Raw genomic sequence first — 22208 nt, 5'->3', positions numbered from 1 at the left:
TGAAACTTGTCAAGAGAACACCTTGGGTACATTTGTTGAGAAAATGCTAGCAAAAGATGCACCTTCTATACTTGGGCATTTTTTCACTTCTATGCAAATTCTTTTTACAATCTTTTAACTTCATTGCTATTTCATAACAAACAGCAGTAATCTCCCCCATTCTAATTATAAAAGCCACAAATTCAAGTTCCTTAATACACAATTATGATCTTGATGTTAAATGAAAAAATCAATGACTAACATTGAGATTTGTAGACTAACAACAGAGAACAAACCCTAACTTTTTTTCATTTGTGAATTTGACAAGCTGATCTAAACTTTGTTTTCATTCATGAACTTGATAAGCTGATCAATACAACCCTAAGAATAATGAAGTTTACAAAAATAAATTCATGGGACTCAAGATCTATTTTTGTCAAATTGTTGAGTTTCTAGGATCGTTGCAAATGTACTTATCACTGCCATGAATTTGGTATGTGTTTTCCAATTGGCAGCGATCATTTATTTATATTGAGATTATATCAAGAGGAGACATGTCCCTTCATGGGACATGTCTATTCATTAACATAATAACAACATATATATATATATATATATTCTCTCTCTCTCTCTCTCTCTCTCTCTCTCTCTCTCTCTCTCACTCACACACACACACACACACCTGCATTTAGTCTCATAGTTTTATGTGACTGAAGCTACCAAACATCAACATTCCCTCTTAGCTAGGGAGGATAAACACAAGACAAATATTATACCATCGGTAATATTATGAATGACAAATTTTAAGGACATCTTTGATTAGAAGATTTCCACTAATTTGATATCGCATTTCATATCAAGAGTATTGGTCTTCCAAAATATCAACACATGAATAAGGACATCTTTGATTAGAAGATTTCCACTAATTTGATATCGCATTTCATATCAAGAGTATTGGTCTTCCAAAATATCAACACATGATATTCACCAAATACTCAAATAAGGTTTGATATCACATCTGATATCATGAGTATTGGTTTCCCAGAATATCGACATTCGATATTCACCAAGTACTCAAAAGGTTTTGATATCACATCTGATATCATGAGTATTGGTCTCCCAGAATACATAATATTCACCAATCACTCAAAAATGTTTGATATCATGAGTATTGGTCTCCCAAAATATCAATGATATTCACCAAATACTCTTTTAGTAATGTCCTTCCAGAATGTTGAGATGCAAGATATTCACCAAGTATTGTGAGTAATGGCCTTCTAGAACATCAAATCACATGATATTCACCAAGTACTCTATGTACTGGCCTTCTCGAAAAATCAATTTGCATAACATTCACCATGTACTCAAAAAATGTTTATAAGGTAAGTGCTCATGCATTCGCATAATGCTTAGCATATAAACATCTACCATGCAAAGTATAATCTATCATGATCTGCATAGACACTGTAAGATATCCATCATAATAGAAAATTAAATAATTGTAAGATCATCATCTTTCAATAACTTCTGCAAATACAAGTGATGATCGTTTGGAAGTCATCACTTCCTCATGATGTACATAAGGGTAGGCCCATCAAGGTCATATAGTCACACCCAAGGACTTTCGAAACTCCCTGTGAAAATCAATCATATGAGTTAACCAAAGTTGCCTTTGATGAAGTGTCATACTCCTTCTGAATCTTATAAGATCAAGATCTTTGAAAGTTAACTGAACCATATCATCTATCCGCTCCTTCGGACAGATGTGTCAAACTCTATCTAGACATCAATCTTTTGAGTTCTTTTACCTTTGAAGAAGTTTCAAACTCCCTCTGAATCTGATATCAATTCTTCCTTTTTCCTGCAATAACATTCTCGAAGGAAAATATCGAGGCAAATAGCTCTTATAGTACATATTAAAAAACAAGAGAGAGATTACATAATACTCAAGAATAATAATGACATTAGGAATAATTAGATATTATTATTAATCATAATAGTGTAATATCATTGCTTTTAGAATAACATAATTACTCTATACAAGATGACATTTTTATTCAATATTTCTAATAAGAATATTGGAAACTCAGAAAAAAAATTGTTTATTGTACGAATATCTTAAATATATTAATAAATGATAACTTAAAATAATGTTTCTCATACCTTATAATTGCCTTAAGCCTAGTTTGTAACCCAAAGTATTCCACTTAAATACTTTACTTTGTGTCCATATTCATTGATAACCCTTTTAGTATGAGAGAGTATTGGACCGGAAGTCCCCTTTGAAGGGTTGAGAAAACAGTTTGAAAGGGTTCAAAACATCCCCTATTCTATTGTCAATGCATCCACCTGAGGCTCAAATGCTACATTTATCCCGTACCGCCTCGCGGAGGGAAGTCATAGATGAGGTGGCCTGGATTTCAAATAGGTGCCTAATTTTTTAAGTGATGCAAACCCCGTGGACCCCACTAAAGCTAACGTGAAATTCCAATGCTTTTGTTGCTGCATTTTCTTTGCAGCAATATTGCTTTTCACTAGAGTCTTAAATGCTCTTGCATCATTCAACGGTGCCTCCTACGTATTTTTTTATATCTTATCTTTATTTACTTCTTGTAGTTAATCTCTTTTTTTCTCTATACGTCCTTTAGGAGCTATTTGCCTTTGTTCTTTTTCGAGGATGCTCTTGTAGGAAAATGAAGATTGATATTGAGAGTGAGTCTGAAAATCCATATGAGTGACTCCATGATTTTGATGGGCCTAACCCCTGTGTACATCACGGGGAAGTGACGACTTCCAAATGATTATCACTTGTATATGTAGAAGTTATTGAAAGGTGATGATCTTTCAATAACTTAACCTTCTATTGTGATGTCTCAATCAAATCATAATAAATTGTAAACTTGCATGGTGGATTAAGTTCCTTAAACAAAACATGACCTTCTATTGTAACGGACATCTTATGATGTCCAAGCATATCACAATAGAAGATTACTTGCATGGTGGATTAAGTTTCTTAAACAGAACATGGCCTTCTTATGATGTCTAAGCAGATCATAATAGAAGATTACTTGCATGGTGGATTAAGTTCCTTAAACAGACCATGGCCTTCTATTTTGGTGGACATCTTATGATGTCTAAGTAGATCACAAGAGAAGATTACTTGCATGGTGGATTAACTTCCTTAAATAGACTGCAACTATTCATATGGTAAGCATCATTGAGAATGCGAATGTGTGCGCACATACCTTATAAATATTTGAAGTATTTGGTGAATATCATATGTTGATATTTGCGAGGCCAATACTCATGATATGAAATGTGATATGAATATGTTGAATATCTTCTCATCACAGATACTCTTATATTACGTTGAGGTAATAACTAACGATGTGTTTATCCTCCCTAACTAAGAGGGAGTGTTGATGTTTTGTAGCTCTTGTTGGGTAAATTCTAGTATATATATATATATATATATGTAATATATGTGAGATGTACATAAGTATATAAATATATATAATTCATTATTATGTATTAGAGAAAGAGATTATATATATATATACACACACAATTTGTGTTTGTATAATTATAATGATTATTATTATAAATGGACATGTCCCTGAAGACACGTGTCTGGTCATAACTCATTCTCCATATAAATATAACTGATTGTTGCAATTGAAAAAAAACCTTAATAGGCAGTGCAAATACATCTGCAGCACCACTCCTCCTTTAGCAATTATGATGCTATTGAGACTCTACAAGATTGTTCTACAACTTGTTAACTTTGAGAGGATCGCTGCAAATGTACTAAGCACTACCTATATGGTATGTGTGTTCCAAATGCAACATCCTCATATATATATTGAGAATAGGCCATGAATAGACATGTCCCTTCATGGGACATGTCTATTCATTAATTAGATGGTTAATAGTAATAACAAAGTTAATCTGACACACACATACATATATATAATATTAATTTTCCTCAAAAAATGACCTTATATCTCAATATAAAGAACACATAAATTATATCTCATATATAATTATATAAAGGTTTACCCGACAAACGATGCCAAACATCAACACTCCCTCTTAGCTAAGGAGGGTAGACACAAGAGAGATATTACACCATTGGTGATATTAGGCATAACAAATTTTAAGGATATCTTTGTTAGAAGATATCCACCATTTTGATATCACATTTGATCATGAATATTTGTATTCAGGATATATGGTATTCACCAAATATTGTGAGTAATGGTCTCCATAATATCAACATATGATATTCACCAGATACTCTTTGAGTAATGGCCTTTAGAATGAGATGCGAGATATTCACCAAGTATTGTGAGCAATGGCCTCCAAAACATCAAGTCATATGATATTCACCACATATTCTATGTAATGGCCTCTAGAACATCAATTTGCATAACATTCACCATATACTCAAAAATGTTTATAAAGTATGTGCACACACATTCTCATAATGCTTACCATATAAACATCTACCATACAAAGTATAATCTATCATGATCTGCATAGATATTGTAAGATATCCATTATGATAGAAAATTTAGTCATTGTAAGATTGTCACCTTTCAATTACTTTTGCAAATACAATTGACATCATTTGGAAGTCGTCACTTTCTCATGATGTACACAATGGGTAGGCCCATTAAAATCACATAGTCATGAGGCATATTCATGAATCGTGGTCCTCTTGACTGCTAGAATTTAATGATCATTGGAGAATCCATCTCAATATGGTTTACTCCCTTTGAATCAATGAGATCATCAAAGGTTGACTGAATCATATCCTCTACTTGCTCCTTCTGACGAATGTGTCAAACTCCCTCTAAAAATCAATCTTCTAAGCTCCTTATACAAACTTGTCTTTTAACAAAATGTTAGACTTCCTTTGAATCTGATATCAATCATTTTTCTTGCAATAACAATCTTGGAGGAAAAAATCAAGGCACATAGCTCTTATAGTATGTATAAAAATACAAATAAGAGATTAACTATATGAGTAAAAGAAGATAGTTTTCAAGATATAATAATCAGAAAATATTTCTCTTGTAGTTAAAGGATAATACCCTTCAAACAATACTTGATCAACTTTAGCATTTCCAATAGATTAATGTTTCAACCTCCAAGCTCATAGATACATGATTAATTTCATTCCTTCCTTATCAAGAAAATCCAATACAAATTATATTGTCTAGTTCTCCCATATATATTATTTATTTCCATCTATACATATTTCATTATCAAAATGATTATGATATAGGACATATGTATCCACTACTAGAAATCACATATTTAGATTTATATTAGCTCACCATAATGTAAAGATCAATTTATAATATTAAGTACAGTATTGATACTTTATTAAATTAATAATATTGATATCACATATTATAATATCAATCTACATTTATGTAATAAATGTAAATATCTACATATACTCATATTATTCTTTTTGCAAATAAATCAATAATACACATATATTATACTTACCTTTATTAGTTCGGTGCTCAAAGTCTTAATGGTGGGCCCACTTTACTCATTTAAATGTGGTTGTTCCCTTTTGTGATCAATGGGCTTAGGTATTCCATGGCTTTGGACGTGAAGAAAAGTTGCTTAAGCCAATTATTGGTTGCCACTAATCCACGAGGGCATCCATTCGATGCAAGGTGGATGTATGAACATATCTCTCACCCTTGTGGTGGAAGTTGGAACTATAATATAGGTTAGAACTATTTCTCATTTAATCACATTAATATGACCTTAATAGGGCGATGACCATATTAGTTTTCTTTAATTGATTCTTGTCTTTTGATGGACGCACTTGTATTGTTTAATATACCTCCAATCCCATACTCGATTCTTTATGTTGGTTGTTTATATATAATGTTATTCGTTATTTGATTGTATGACCAAGAGTATAGGATCTTACCTTCCAAGCAGTAACTTTCTGTATCTCTCAATTTGTTCATATCATTGCAAGCCACACATTTATCGTTATTGGACACTGTTATAATAGTCGACTCAATGAAGGGCCCACCCTCCTTATTTGTTCATACGTTCGTGTTTCATCTCTCGACAGTTCGTTCCCATTTCTCCTTATTTTGTATGCATGTCGAACAACTAGAAGATGGAAAGTTTTCTACTACTATCATGATGGGGATAATGTTGTCAGAGGTTGTCGCCGACACATCCATTTGTGCATTCTTTCGAACATGTATCACTTGCGATTGTCTCTCTATATAGAGAGAGACTAAACTGTTGAATTTCTTGGATCGCTGCAAATGTACTTGCATTTCTTGTATTGGTATATGCTTTTCAAATGCATTAATCTCCTCTTATATGTATTGCAAATGACACATGGAGAGACACGTCTTCTCTATCCATTATAATTATACAATAACAAATATATATGTATATTTATAGGTTTAACCGACTGAAGCTACCAAACATTAACACTCCCTCTTAGCTAGGGAGGATAAACATGCGACCATATATTACCTCAATGTAATATATAGATATTGGGAGTAATGGCCTCCTGAATGTCAACTTGTTTGACATTCACCACGTACTCTTTGAGCAATGGCCTCCTAAATGTCGAGTAGCAAAATATTCACCAAGTACTGTTAGTAATGGTCTCAAGAATGTCAACTCATTTGATATTCACCAAATACTTTGTGTAATGGCCTCCTGAACATCGATTTGCATAACATTCACCATGTACTCAAAATGTTTATAAGGTATGTGCACACGTATTCTCATAATGCTACCATATAAACATCCATCATGCAAGATATAATCTATCATGATCTTCATAGATATCCATCATAATAGAAAATTTAAGTTATTGTAAGATTGTCACCTTTCAATAACTTTTGCAGTTTCAAGTGATGATCATTTGGAAGTCATCACTTCCTCATGATGTACATAGGGGGTAGGCCCATTAAAATCACATATTCACGGGGTATATTCATGAAGCACAATCCTCTTAATTGCTATAATTGATCACTGGAGAATCCATCTCAACATGGTATACTCCCTCTGAGTCAATAAGATTGAGATCACCAAAAGTTAACTAAATAACATTCTTAGTCTTCTCTTTCTTTGTACAAAGTTGCCTTTAATGAACTGTCAAGCTCCCTCTGAATCTCAATCAATCTCGCCTTTCCTGAAAGAATATTCTCGAGGGAAAAGATCAAGGCAAATAACTCTTATAATTAAAAACATTTTAAATAATTATTCTCAACAATATTATTATTGTAAACACTTTTAATAATTATTCTCAACAATAATATTATTGTATTTTAATTATAAGAAAATTAGAAATTCTTTTCCAATATTCAATGTAGTTATTAATAGATTGATACTTACCTTGACAATAGTCCCTTTATTTTCTTCACGATCGAACTTTTACTTACTATAATCTCAAGAGTCTGTGACCTTTTTCCCTCCACCATCTTTCCCAATAATATTCCTTGATTTCTTTCATCAACCAATCATTCATGTGTGGTGAGTTTTCTCCTCCAAGATGTTATGTCTTGAGGCGGCTAGCACCGTAGTATTAATTGCCCAACTTCATAGATTTCATATGTGTGTAGGCTAGAAAGAAAGCATGGGGATTCTCCCATCTTCCTGTGGATTCCAATCAACCTTGCCGCCTTTTGATTTGGCGTTCTCCCTCACCATATCATGTACTTTTACTGTCACATTATTTGCACATTTAAGACCATTGTAATCAGAGGCTGGATGCCAAGGGAAACACCAAGTAATATTGTTTCTTCAGTGCACACCCCAGAATCACCAAACGTGATGGAACGAAACAGTTGAAGTCATTCTTGCTTTTTCTTTTGTATGAAGTTTTGATGATTCTATTTGCACATTCACGACACATCTTATTGGATTTTCATTGCACCTTCATGTTGCATTGAAGATGGTGTACAGTTGTCACTATAGGCTCTTATTCTATATAGTCTAATAAAAGTTTGATGCTTTTTCAAACTGTTATCTCTGCTGCAATCCCTTATTTCCTAAAGTCTGAAGCTTTAATTCTGTTAACATGAGTTCTTCTTTGCTGTACAGGACCGAAATTAATTATTCTCTGTGTTATGTGTCAAGATAACTATATTATCATCTGCATTTGCAGTTGGCTCTGATACCATGTTGAATTTCTTGGATCACTGCAAATGTACTTGCATTTCCTGTATAGGTATATGCCTTTCAAATGCATTAATCTCCTCTTATATGTATTGCTAATGACACATGGAGAGACATGTCTTCTCTATCCATTATAATTATAGAATAACAAATATATATAGTATCTCATTTATTAAATATATAATTAATATACATACATACATACATACATATATATGTATGTATGTATATTTATAGGTTTAACTGACTGAAGCTACAAAAAATTAACATAGACAATCAATAATTCTTAGTATCTCTACATTTTTCAAATGCTTTAGCCTTGTTGGATGACACGGGACCCCTTCTTTGATTAATCAATACTTATTATGGATACTCCAATCCTTTTGTACCCCTATTTATTGCTGACTGTGACTTGATATAGTTCTCTGTTGTGGTCCCTCTATTATCTCCAGTAATCCCTTTATGGTTCTTTCTTCCCGTTCATTCCTATCCCCTGAAGCCGAGTGTTTGCAATGAATATCAATGTCATTGACTGTATTCCTTCCAATCTTATTCTCTCTTCTCTTACATTTGCAGCTACAACCTGGCTCTAATACTGTGTTAACTTTGAGAGGATCGCTGCAGATGTACTAAGCACTGCCTATATGGTATGTGTGTTCCAAATGCAACACCCTCATATATATATTAAGGATAGGCCATGAATAGACATTGATAGACAAATTGTCATTCATGTCAAAGATGGATGATTGTAAGGGTAAACATCGTCAATTTCAAAGGCCATAGAAGATGCAAAGTGAATTGATTGCATTCATCACATACATAACCAGACGAAAGTTAGAAGAGGATAAAAGCCATGAAGGACCAGGTTAGTGATCGATCATGGATGGTAATTTTATTGTATCAACAACCAAATGAGAAATTCTAAGCAACATTGCATAACAAGCTTGAACAATTGATAAGCCCACGTGTTTGTTTGAATAAGGGAATTATAGGCAGACTACAAGAAGAACAAAGAGAAGTTTATTTCAGAGTTATAAAGGATTATATGAACAAATATGTGAAAACAAAATACTGAATTTTTACATTATACAGTGATAATTGATTGGAGATTAAAAGAAGAACAAATCTCAAGAAAAGAGATGTGGTGCATAACTCAGGCAGCGATCTTTAATCAAGATAGTACAAATGAAGTTGGTGATACTAGTTTATTCCAGTCAGCTTCAAGAAGCCATGCAAGAGGAATGTGCCATTGAGAGAAATCAATAAAATTTGAAGTTAGGGATCCGTGCACATTATTGTATAGGAAGCATTATATATTCCTTACTGTGCACTGATATGTGGAGCAAAGAAAAGACCATAACTGGCCCAGCAATCACGTTCTGCAAAATCACCACAGGAATAAAGATTTGGTATAATAAAATGATGCAACACATCTTAGTACAAAGAATAACAACACCATGAATGGTGATAATATCAGATGGTAGGAATTAAAGACCGAATCATTTATAATCAGAAATCATCAAACCTGTTACAAGAAAAGCATCGATAAGTTTCTTTCTAGTGGTAAGTTGGTGATAAAACCCGATGAAAATTGAAGACTCGATAAATACATCAGACAGAGAGACACCGTTTGTTGTTTGGAAGCAGTGATATATTCCCCATGTCACTCGAACATGGACAATCCACTACAGTAAATTGTATGTTTGGCAAAGACATCAGAGAAGGATTACAAATGACTTTCAGATTGACAAATAAAGACAATGAATTTCAGATTGTGATAAGTTTGTAAACAATCGCTGGTAGCAGAAATTTTTCTATTAAAAGACAACATTAAGAAGACCAAGACACTACCGATAATGTAAAAAGACAAAGGCCACGATAATAATCGGAGCATCGTTAGAGACACGAGTGAGATAGAAGAAGCCACGTCAGAATATGAACTAATAAGAATCACAAATATTGAAGACGATTGGGAGCAGCTTGAAGAATATGTTAATTACACCCAATCGGGCGATAACAAATAGAAGAATATCAATTCAGGTCAACAAAATGTCAGAAGAGTTCATCGATCAAGGAAGAAGTTGTGTTTAACGATAGTTAAATTGAAGACTTTCGATTGGAGTTAATAAAAACATTAAAATCCAAATAAGGTATCGGAGGTCCATGTTAGCAGTGATCAATATAAGGAAACTCAAGTTTATTATTATTTTTATTAAGATTACCAAGAACGATCAAACAAACTGATGAGGAGAAGACCCGATAAAGACTAAGTCAGTTATGAAACAACGTGACTCTTATTTGTCACAGCTCAGTTTGAAAAGTCACATCTACTTGGTAGAGACACATACAAATAAGGGAAGAGCAATGTGTTGGTGGTGTGTGATATGTAGAGACAATAATAAAAAGAATTAGAAAGAAAATGGACTGTAAGGAAGTCAGTGTTGAGAAGAAGGGAAGTAGATCAAGGGAAGCATAAAATATGAATATTTATTCAGATTTTTTAAAAATATATTATATAAGAGGCTGACTTCAAGGAGATAAGATATAAGAAGTGTGTGCTAAATTAAAGAATTCATACAGAGAAGAATTGTGTGCTAAAAGGTCCATCATCAGTTGAAGATAGCAATATTACCAAGGTAGATAAGAAGTTTGCAAGCAGTGGGTTGGTGCTCACGAAGACAAAGTAGTGGGGGTCGGTGCTTCTAGTAGGTTGAAGCCTGTGAATTGTGGGAGTTGGACCTTCCAGTGTGTCGATGCTCATAAACATAGAGGTCGTAGCCTCTAGTAGGTCGAAGCCTACAATACATTATAGAAGAGAAAAGTTAATATAAAAGCATTTATTGTCGTGGTTTTCTCCCACATTGGGTTTCCACGTAAATCTCTATGTTATTGCATTCATGTGCATAATTGTCTATTTCAGCATTTTAAGTTATTGTTTGGATAAAAGTCTTAAATTGCAAAAGGCATTATTATACTGATTCAGCCCCTCCACCTTGTTAGTATAATCGTGTGCTCTTCAGACATGTCCCATCATTGGGACATGTCTATTCATTAATCAGATAATTAATAATAATAACAAAGTTGATCTCTCTCTCTCTCTCTCTCTCACACACACACACACACAGACAATATTAATTTTCCTCAAAAAATGACCTTATATCTCAATAAAAAGAGCACATAAATTATATCTCATATATAATTATATAAAGGCTTATCCGACATAAGCTACCAAACATCAACACAACTTTTATTGGGTTACAGATTCATTAGAAGGCATTGCAGCTTTAAAGGGAGCAGTTTTTTTAACTTATTTGGATTCTATGTCAGTTGTACCTGCATAGAACCTGCTAGAATTATTAATCGGAATTAAAGATATAGTCCTCCTTCACTCACAACAGTATATTTATGGAAATTCTAACCAGCCATAAGCAACTTCAGCCCAAAGAAAAAAAAAACAGCTACAAACAGCTAGTAATCAAGGAGATAACTGCAGCTTATTGGAAATGAGGTTAGAATAACATTATTCTATTTGTAGACAGAAGAACTCATCAATTTAGCAGTAACTAATTGTAACAAATTGCTGAGACACCAGGATAGATTTATCAGTTATAATTTCATATGTTATTGAATAGAAGAAAACTCTATCTTGGCATGTTTTGTAACAAGCATTGTTAAAAAAATCATAAATTGCATTAAAATCAGAAATACTGGAATTGTCATTTGACAAACATTTGACAACAACACCCAAGAAAATTATACCACCACATTTGACCTACCACCAGGCCCAAATGAAATGTAGTCCCCTTCTTGTGCGAGCAATTGCTTAGCCATTAGCTTATTTTCAAAAGTTTTACCATAAGCTAATTGGCATTGGAAACAGGAAAATAATTTAAAAACTCATGTGTCAAGAATTTTATTTTTAATATTTTAAATGACAGCTTATGTTTAATTACTTTAAAAGGTGTTTTAAATGAGAAGATAAAGTGTCACTAGGCTCAAGGTGCTAAAATGTGGTTATAAGCACACTTTGTATTTATTTATTAAAAAACACACCTATCTGTCTATGTGTCTATATGTCTACGTGCTTGTGTGTCTGTGTCTATATGTGGTTGTGTGTCTCTGTGTCGTTGTATGTGTTTGCACCTGTGAGTCTGTGTATCTTTGTCTATGTTTATGTCTGTGCATGCGCATATGTATGGATGAGCTTTACAAGTAAAATAATCAATCTATAATTTTATGCCATATAGCTTTATAGGACTTCAAATTTAGCTCTAATCATTTTAAAATCAAATGAATGCAATTTCAAAAGAAAGACAACTTCAGATATTTATACAAGAACTCTTATCTGAAGTTAAACCTAGAGAGTACCTAAAAAGACATAACCACCATCTTAAATGCCAAAAAATAGAGAGACTTTTCCCAAAGATCCAGAAGGTTTTAATTAAAGCACCATGCTTCCTTAAATATAGGTTCCCAGTTCATTCACAGCTCCAATTTGATTCAATTGATCTTAGGGTTCTTCAAGAATCAGTAAAGTAGGTACACCTTGTGTTCATGTCCAACTGTAGCTATGACCTTTGCATTGAGTTTCTTACATATTGCAAGACCAAATGTTCCACAACCACCGGCAGCGGAATGGAGCAGCACAGTTTGTCCTTCGTGTACATTTCCGAGTTCTCTTAGTGCATATATCATGGTCAAGCCCTGTGGTCAATTGGATCTAATTATTAACTAAATATTAGGAATATGGCATTGGCTAATAGAAGATCAAGCTAATACTATAAGATAATAATAAGTAAATTATATGGAACAAAATGCTGAAGAACAAGAGGATCTCATATCCATGGTCCAGTTCCATCATTATTTTTGAAGTAAACAAGCAATCCAAACCTGAACTGGAAATGAAGCTGCCTCTGCAAATGACCAGGTATCTGGAAATTTTCTAACATATTCATAACTGACATTAATGTGTGAAGTGTAGGCACCAAATCTGGTTAGACCAAATACATTTTCCCCGATCAAACTTGAATCTACTCCGTCACCAACAGCTCGTATTATACCTGCAAACTAAATTTAAAAAAAAATATTGACTTTCTACATACTTTGTTTAGTTGATGACATGACAATCATTGGATTTCTTTAATATGAATTGGAAATATTCAAAGGCTTCTATAAAAAATAAAGAACACATCAAATGGAATGTGCTTCTTTTTCTTACTAAGGAATATATAATCATAAATTTCCGTCAAATGATAAATTCATAAACTTAAAAGACAATGAATCACAAAGGAAATGTAATTCAAATCAGCAGTTCTGATCCATAAACTGATTAGAGATTCCACTATGCAGTTGTTAAATTATGCAGTACCAAAAAACCAGCACTAGACAATGTCGAATTAACCATGAACTAAGAGAAGATGCTTGCAACTGACTGCAATGCAGTCTATTAGAAGTTCAAAATGAAATCACAAATATGAAAATCTGAAAGCATACCCTAAGATTCGTGACAATAGCTATGACACAATGTTTACACTGAAGAAACCGTCAAATGAGTGAAACTCCAGCGAGAGTCAGTGTAAAACTCATTCATTGTTCTAAAGTATTACAACCAAGTTCATGGCCTCTATGTCCACCAATGTCTACAACATATGGAAATGCACGTTCTTTAACCAATCAGTCTTGGTTCTCACATGCAAAGCATCAAAATACCAGGGTGGCAGCCCAAGAACATTGCATTTCCTTGTTTTTATGTCATTCATTCTCCACTACATTTAATTTCCAATAAATTGTCATGTGGAAGTGATGGAGCCTCAATTTTTAGTCTCCAGTTATACATATTTTCAAAAAAATGAGGCCATATTATCATATTCAGGGAGATCTCAATCATCATCATCTCAACTAGGGCAATTATGTACAGCCGACTTGTGCTGGGTTGTTGGCTTGAAGTGACACATCAGAGGCTTATTATGATGAATTGAAAGGTGGATTGAAGATAAAATTGAGAAGGTTATCATATTGAGAAAGACGTGGCTCTATGATAAAGTTATTTTTCAAACATACCAGAAGCCAGCTATCATTAGAATTTGATGACAGCTGAGATTAAATGGGAAAAGGAATAAAAAATAGCCAAATTGTATAAGTTATAATATTGGTTCAGGACGATAATCTCATTCAGATGTTTGTGCTCAAATGGTGATCGAATTTGTGGAAAGTATTCAGCAATTTGTCTCAGATATTAATTACCGAAGTTGGAGTCCAATTAATATTTGCAGATTGCATGTTCATTGGAGACTGTGATTATGTATGAAACTGCCACTTGAATGTGGGAAATCTAGTTTTCAAGAAATTAGTGAAATTGCAGCTCCTTCTGCATTTGATATATCTACAGCAGTCACCTCTAGTACTCCAACACATGAAGGTTCATGCTGAATGGAGAAATAATTGACGATCAATGCAAATTTTGTGCCAGTGCTGTATTTGTACCAGAGTATGAGGCTGGCCACACTGATGAGGAAAATATATCTCTTTTTCTGTTTGGTCCATATGCGCATTCTACATCAAGAAAAAATCTCTCAAAAGAGAATCTTAAGTTCATGCAAACTGTCTATAAGGCATTGAATCATTCAAGCAAATAACAACGTCATAGGCAATGTTCCTGGTGAAGGTGTCACTGGAAAGAGGGTGGCGATAAATTTGTATATGAGAGCTGCAGTTTTTTACCTACTCCATCTGGCTCAATTGAAGGTTACTTCAAGTTTGTTCCTGGAAGGCTTAGCGAGCCCAAGGAGACCAAATTCAATGTTTGGGTGGCTCCTTTTCCTCTCCAGATTCCTCAGTATATTTTCTGATTACAAGGAGAGCAAAGTGTATATCTTCTGGTGCCCATATGGAAGATTTTAAATAATAGAATGGAACAAATACATGAACAATAATATTACTTTAACAGGCAAAAATGCCTTTAATATTAGAAGCCAGCACTCACCATGTGCTGCTTGCCCAGACTAGACATGTCAACCAATGAAAATGATCCATCGTGAAAAATGTAGAAGTAAAAAACATCAATGGCAACAGAATTATCAAGTTGATCACTATGAAATGTGTAAATTCGATAACTCAGCAAGAGAACAAGATGATCTGTTGAAGTGTGAAAGCCAACAGTCATTTTTTATTTCCCTCCAATTATGTGTCTCAGTCCACCTCCTAGTGGCCCCTTTTACCAGACAAATCAACTCTACTTAGTGGGTTCTTCATTGTCCACAATTTCTAACCCACAACCCTAGGTTATTGACTAGCCCTCTTTGCAATTCAGAATCTTCCCTTGATTTCAACACCAAGACTTGAAAACTTGTTCCTTGACCTTCTTACACTTCAATCAGAACATTTAGACTCTTTGATTCAAACCCCAACTCCATAATCCTTATCTTGCATGGATTGGCCTAGTTTAAGACCTACTAGGAATTAGGCCTCCCAATCGGGTATTTTGGAAATCCCTCTAAATCCACCTACACAACACCCTGAACAAATTACACTTTTGGATACCCTTTCTCTCAAACTCTCAAATTCCAAACCTCAGCATCTGGGTTCTTCCTCTTTGACACGGAACCACAAAACCCTCATTAATGATGCCCTAGTAGGCCCAATTACTTGATTTACAAGGCAACCCCTACTTGCCTTGGTTATCTAGGCCAACCACTGGTACAAAAAGTTCTATATGTTCAATGGAACACCCAATCCACACTTGGATTTATTGTCATCCAAGAACAACTTGCAGACATTTTAGGCTAGCCACATAGGGATGTCTAGCCTCAAATCTCTCCAAAACTTCCAAGTGCACAACCCAATCGATCTGAAGCCAACAAAATATCTATTGGTAGATGGACACCCTTTATTTCACCAAAGATTAAAATTTCTACTGGTGAAATGAAGAGATTAATTATTTAGCTCTAAAACCCTAGGCGGTCAGGGTTTCAAACCTGTCAACACCGATCAGGTAATAACTTCCTCTACTCTTCACCAAATTCAAAAGAAGGAAATTCAAATAACTAACATCTATAATAGGTTGCAAAATTTCAATTCATATTTGATCAATGCAATTGCTGAAACACAGAAATATATGTTTGGAAATTGGATCAACTGCTTCATTCAATGCTTCTCCAACAACAGTTGTTTCTTACAAGTTCAATCGACCATATAGGCCTTCCCTTAATTGTCCAATACCAACCCCAACCGACTAAAACAAAATTTCAAACCATATAGCCAGTGGGTTATAAATTGACACAATGTTGTCAATCTTGCTAAGCAACATTTTTAACAACTTAACATTTATGCATTCTTTGCATTTGTCGCATTATAGTGACCACACCACCTTGGGAACATCACATTAGGACCAATTAGATCCACAAACACCAAATTTGACAAATTGGACAAGTTTTACAAAATTTGACCACCAATGGTCTCTTTAGGACTATAGGACACGAATGACCAAATAAACCTGTTACAAACACACTGGTCTAAGAAGACCTTATTACATTAATTCAATGATCACAAGACAGCATAAAAACAACCAAGTTGATCCCATTTGAATAGGAACAAGATCCCTCAAGGTGCTCCTACACATTCACCGCGAGACCGAAAGAATTCAAATCCCTTGAGTTCTCAATTGTTGAACACTTGTACCATGCTTCAATATGTCACTTTTAGACATCCAAGTTGATGCATTAGCATCCTAGGTGTATGAGCAATCTTGTATCACCCATAAATATTTCCTTTTTGTTTCTTGAATAAGGGTTGTCTCAGTGCAGAGGAGTTGTTTCTGGAGGCTTTCCACCAAGTAAGTCAATCGTATGAGCTCGGAATGTCCTAATTTCAGAGGTGGATGTTCATCTTGGATATATCAGCTTGTCAGTTGAGGCTTAGTGCCATATCATGAGTATTCGTGGAGTTATTGCAGCTTTTTGGTGTGCAATTTTGGTATAAAAACTTTAGGGTCAACATTGAAGGTCTTAGAGGCCTCGGATGGGCTCTGAAATGGGGTCGATTGGAGCTCATCTTATTTGAGCCAATAGCTCAGAAGCTGAGGATTCTGAAAAGTGATTATAATAGCCAATCGAAGAAATGGTTTGAAAGTTATGGCCTTTTGAAGTTTGGCTGACCAAAATTTCCAAAATAAGTGTCAAAGGTGTATTGGGCCGACTCTATATGTAATTTCAGATATGTCAGTCTCAAGGGTTAGGGTTTGATGTATAGAAACTTCCCGAGTGGTGTAAAAATGCCGATATAAGGAATGCCCGTACATTGTCTAGGACAGATTTGGGTGATAGTTCGCAGCTCTATGTTGCAAATTATTGTAAGGAAGGCACCCATGTGGGTTTGCATATTGTATTTCAAAATTCTGTAATTCCACATTTGCGACGATAATAAGAAGTCCATATTTTGTTCTCGTAGATTGCTGTTATTTCTTTGTTTCTGTTATGTGTTTGTGGTATTAAGGGGAGCACCCTTCATCAAGTGGTCTCAGAGCAGGAGTTCTTGAGTGTAAACAAATCGCCGATAGTGAGATAGTTGCACTAGGACTGTGGTTTCAGCCGAGCTTGTAGACAGATTGCCAATTGTGAGGCAGTTTGTACTAGGGTTTCAACGAAAGTGCAACAATGCCTCCACGAAGAGAGTGTGGTAGAAGAGCCGTAGGTGTTGCACTTGAGGGTTTAAGAGCCCTCCAGAGACAAATGTAAGCATTGGAAAAATGGATGCGCAAAGGGATAAATCTTGTCGTAAAAGATGAAAGCGAGGATGAAGGCAAAGAAGAAGAAATTGTTGAAGAAGAGGCGGTTCTGAACCCAGAAATAGAAAGACTTTTTAAGGCCATCTCCAAGATTGGAAAAAGACCCAAGTTTGAGGTTCCCATAGTTTCGGGAAATCTTAAGCCAGAGGAGTTGATGGATTGGATCAATGAATTGGAGGAATACTTTGAGTATGAAGATATTGAGGATCTTGATAGAGTCAAGTTTGTGAAGGCAAAACTGAAGGGACATGCAAAGATCTGGTGGTAGGCGATTCAGTTGGAGTGAAATAGAAGAGGGAAGGACAAAATCACCAGATGGGATCAGATGATAGCTAAATTGAAGTGACAATTCATTCCCGTGGATTATGAGCTTGATCTACTAAAGAAAATGCAAGGGTTGAAGCAAGCAGGAACATCTGTTCAAGAGTATACTGAGGAGTTCTACCGAGTTCTCATCAGAACTAGGCCACCCGTCTGTATCTCTCCACACCCCTCTTGATTTTCCATGAGCCGGTAGCTCAAATACCCCTGTCGGTAGTGGCCAGCCAAGGGAGCCCTATGGTGGGAAGGCCATGCGAAAGTTGATAAAGAGAAAGTTGCCTGTCATCTTAATGGGTTGAGGCCAAGCATTTAGGAGTGTTGTCAGTAAATTCTATATTGTAGCTGATAGGTAGAATTGTATCTAAAAGGGCACATGACAGTTGAGTCACCCCTTCGGGAAAGTATATGTACATCGTCTGTTGGGACTATTGGGACATCATCATTATTATCATTTTAAGCATTGTACTTGGAGTGCATATTGCATATATGAATAAAGCCTATGTTCTGTATTACATCTTAATCTACTGAATGCGATAAGTATCCTTTTACCTTGTACAGTAAACATTTGGCATCGTTGCCAGTCGAACCTGGAACAAAGGAAGTGTTATGAAGATTAATGCTGAATCTGCTTAATAAAGATAGGAATAAGATAAAAGATAAAGATGAGATACACACAACATAGGAAGTATTAATTTTAGCACAACAGGCGAAGCGCAGACAAAAGCTTCAGTAGCTTACTGAAGGACATCGAGGTGGTGAAGGAGCACAGATGGAGGGAGTGCATTCACGAAGCAGACCGAGGAGTGCCAAGGAATTGCTAGAAGAAACTCGATAGCGATTGAATTTGGTGGAAGAGACAAGAGAGGTGTTCCTTAACTTGTACACGCTGAAGGTAGAGAATCCGAATGGAAGGGAAGTAACTCGCACGGCTCGAAGTGCTGAAGGAGCACAAGCGTGGAGTGAACTCTTCGTTCCCGTACACTCGACGAATGGATACAGGTAGAGAATCGAACAATTTCACTTGAGGAAGATCTTTTCACACTGAGTAATGCGGTTGTCCAAAGTAGGGTAGTTGTTCGAAGCAACGTGGTTGTGCAAAACAACACGGGTGCTCAAAACAAGTACCACAGAATCAGAAGAAAGTAGCGATGGCAGGACCAAAGGAAAAATTGCCGAAGTTCAATGGTGACAGGACGACCAATCATATCAAACATTGTTAAACATGTGAAACAATCTGGATGGCAAACCACGTAACGGACCAAGATGACTGGATCCGACAATTTCTGTCGACCCTACGAGGTGTAGCGATTGATTGGTTTTCGGATGCCAATCCTCATAAATTAATACATGGCCGAACGTCAATAAATAATTCATAGCAGGATTTCGACTACCGAGGGATGATAATGAAATAATAGTAGAAATATATAGTACGAATTAGGGAAAAAACGAAACAATCCTTGTATATACAAGAAGGCTAAAGGAGCTAACGGGGAAAATGGAAAGCCAACCAATGAACAGATTAAAAAAAAGATGGTTTGTTGAAACTAAATGACCTTCTTACAACACCTCAGTTAGGAACGACGATACTGAACATGACACCACTCTCGAAAGCAACAAAAGAGATAGGAAAGGATGGCAGTAGAACAACTGCAACAGACCCAATGCTACAGGCACTCACTACGGGAAGACATCTTGCAGTAGTAGAGATGGGTATCCTGGGAACCGTACTTACAGACACAATCGTCGATGGAGGATCAGGAGTGAATATATTACCAAAAGATGTATGGAAGAAGTTGGGACAACCTACATTGTGGCCACCTACATTTCATCTACTCACTACCGATCAGCATGGGATCAAGCCTCGAGGTACCCTAATGGTGCAACCTATAACCATCGGAATGCAACCATTCTTATTGGATTTTGTGGTCATTCCATTAAAAGGAAAAGGGTATGATGCCATCCTCGAACGGGGCTGTCTGGTATAGGCGAAGGTGAAACATGATTCGAAATAGAATAACCTATCCATAAAAGGTGGAGGCCATAGATTTGTAATCAACTTACACATACAAATGGTAGGTGAGGAGGCAGGATTTTAAAGGCGAAAGCGGAGGGGAAAACGAGAGGAAGAAAGGAATGGAACCTGATAAAGAAAGGATATTGAGATTGGAAGGAGGGTCTAACGATGATGACCTGGACTCGGTGAATGACCTACTCCATTAGTAGATGGAGGACTACGAGCTCTTTTCGAGCTGTAACATGTTAGGGGTCGAAGATGGAAAAGAAGAGAATGAATTTCCGAAGGAGTATAGAGAAGTGGAGGGAGAAGCACAGATCGATGAAACGCCTACGCATAAGTTTAGTGAAGACAAACCAATTAAGTATGAAGAGCCTATAGTAAAAAAAATGAAATTAGGAGATGAAGCCAATCCAAAAAATATATTTGTTGGAGATGAATGGAATCCAGTCTTGAAGGAAGCAGCGTTCAAGATATTCATGGAATAAAAGGAGGTATTTGCGTGGACGTATAAGGACCTGAAAGGGGTACTGCCGAAGTTATGTGTCCATCGGATACCACTGATAGAAGGTGCAGTACCTGTACGGAAGTGGCCATACCGGATGAACAAAAATTATGCCGCACGGGTCACTGATGAGATCGATCGAATGCTGGAAGTAGGAATTATTTTTAGGGTGTAGACATGTGAGTGGGTATCACCGATTGTGATATCTCTGAAGAAGGACATCACTTAGATAAGAATATGTGTGGATTTTCGATGCTTAAACGTAGTAATGATCAAGGATCCATTCCCGATACCATTCACCGATAGTATTTTGGAATTTGGAAGAAGTCGTGGGGCATGAAATGTATTCATTTATGGATGGATTCTCTGGATACAACCAGATATCCATCGCCGAAGAAGATAGGCTGAAAATAACGCCCATCATTGAAGATGGAGTATATGCCTACAACAGGACATTGTTCGGACTATGTAATGCTTTGGCAACATTCCAAAGAATTATCTTGCACATATTTGATAAAATGTTAGTCGGGAATTTTAAGGCATTTCTAGATGATTAGTCAATTTTTAGCGCAAGGGACAAGCATATAATTGCACTCAGAGAATGCATGGAAAGATGCAGACGGGCGAGACCGACACTGAACCCAAAGAAGTACAGGTTCATCATACCGCAAGGAAAGCTATTAGGGCACATAGTTTGCAAAGAAGGGCTGAAGACAGATCCTAACAAAGTTCGGGTAATCTTGAAAATGCCATTGTTGACGGATGTGATAGGTAAAATCATTCCTCAAACATATTGTATATTATCGAAGGTTCATTAAGGACTTTGCAAAAGTATCCTACCCACTGGACAAACTAACTTGCAAAAGAGAACCGTACAAATGGGATGCAAAGCAAAATGAAGCCTTCGAAGGACTGAAAACTTGACTAGCTACAACACCTATCCTGGCTTATTCGAACTAGGATAAGGAGTTTCATGTTCATGTTGATGCATCAAACTATGGGATTGGAGCAACATTAGCGCAAATAGGTGATCACGAACTAGATCATCCAGTATACTTTGCGAGTAGACTATTATCTAAAGCAGAGAAAAATTACAGTGCAACGAAGTGAGAGGCACTTGAAATGATGTATGCTGTACAAAAATTTAGACATTATCTACTAGCGACGCCATTTGTATTTTATGTAGATCATCAAGCATTGTTGTATCTCGTAAGCAAGTTGATCATTCAGGGAAGGATAAGTAGATAGCTGTTATTGTTGTAGGAGTTTACATTCAAGATTGTGGTACGGCCGGGAAAGAGTCATGTAAGCGCAAATCACTTATCAAGGATAAAATCAGGAGAGCCACTGGAGGGGGTCAATGACGATTTTCCTGATGCACAACTATTCTAAATTGTCATATTGCCATCCTGGTACACGCGTATCGG

General features: G+C 35.8%; 1 protein-coding gene across 2 annotated transcripts in view; it reads right to left on the bottom strand.

Moving 5' to 3' along the window:
- The window catches only part of LOC149564500 (uncharacterized), a 165700-nt gene that overhangs the window by 30653 nt on the left and 112839 nt on the right, over positions 1 to 22208 (bottom strand). For both annotated transcript variants that reach the window (XM_089818042.1, XM_089818043.1), the window contains exons 6-7: positions 13051 to 13227; positions 12706 to 12864 (exon numbers count right to left, since the gene is read on the bottom strand). In XM_089818042.1, coding sequence (XP_089674168.1) covers positions 12706 to 12864; positions 13051 to 13227 — 336 coding nt within the window. The remainder of the gene's footprint in view (positions 1 to 12705; positions 12865 to 13050; positions 13228 to 22208) is intronic.

Source organism: Cupressus sempervirens, chromosome 3 (genome assembly GCF_028749045.1).
Source record: "Cupressus sempervirens isolate cs-2001-9-10 chromosome 3, ASM2874904v1, whole genome shotgun sequence".
Taxonomy (NCBI): Eukaryota; Viridiplantae; Streptophyta; class Pinopsida; order Cupressales; family Cupressaceae; genus Cupressus; species Cupressus sempervirens.
This window is presented reverse-complemented; position numbering and strand designations above follow the sequence as displayed.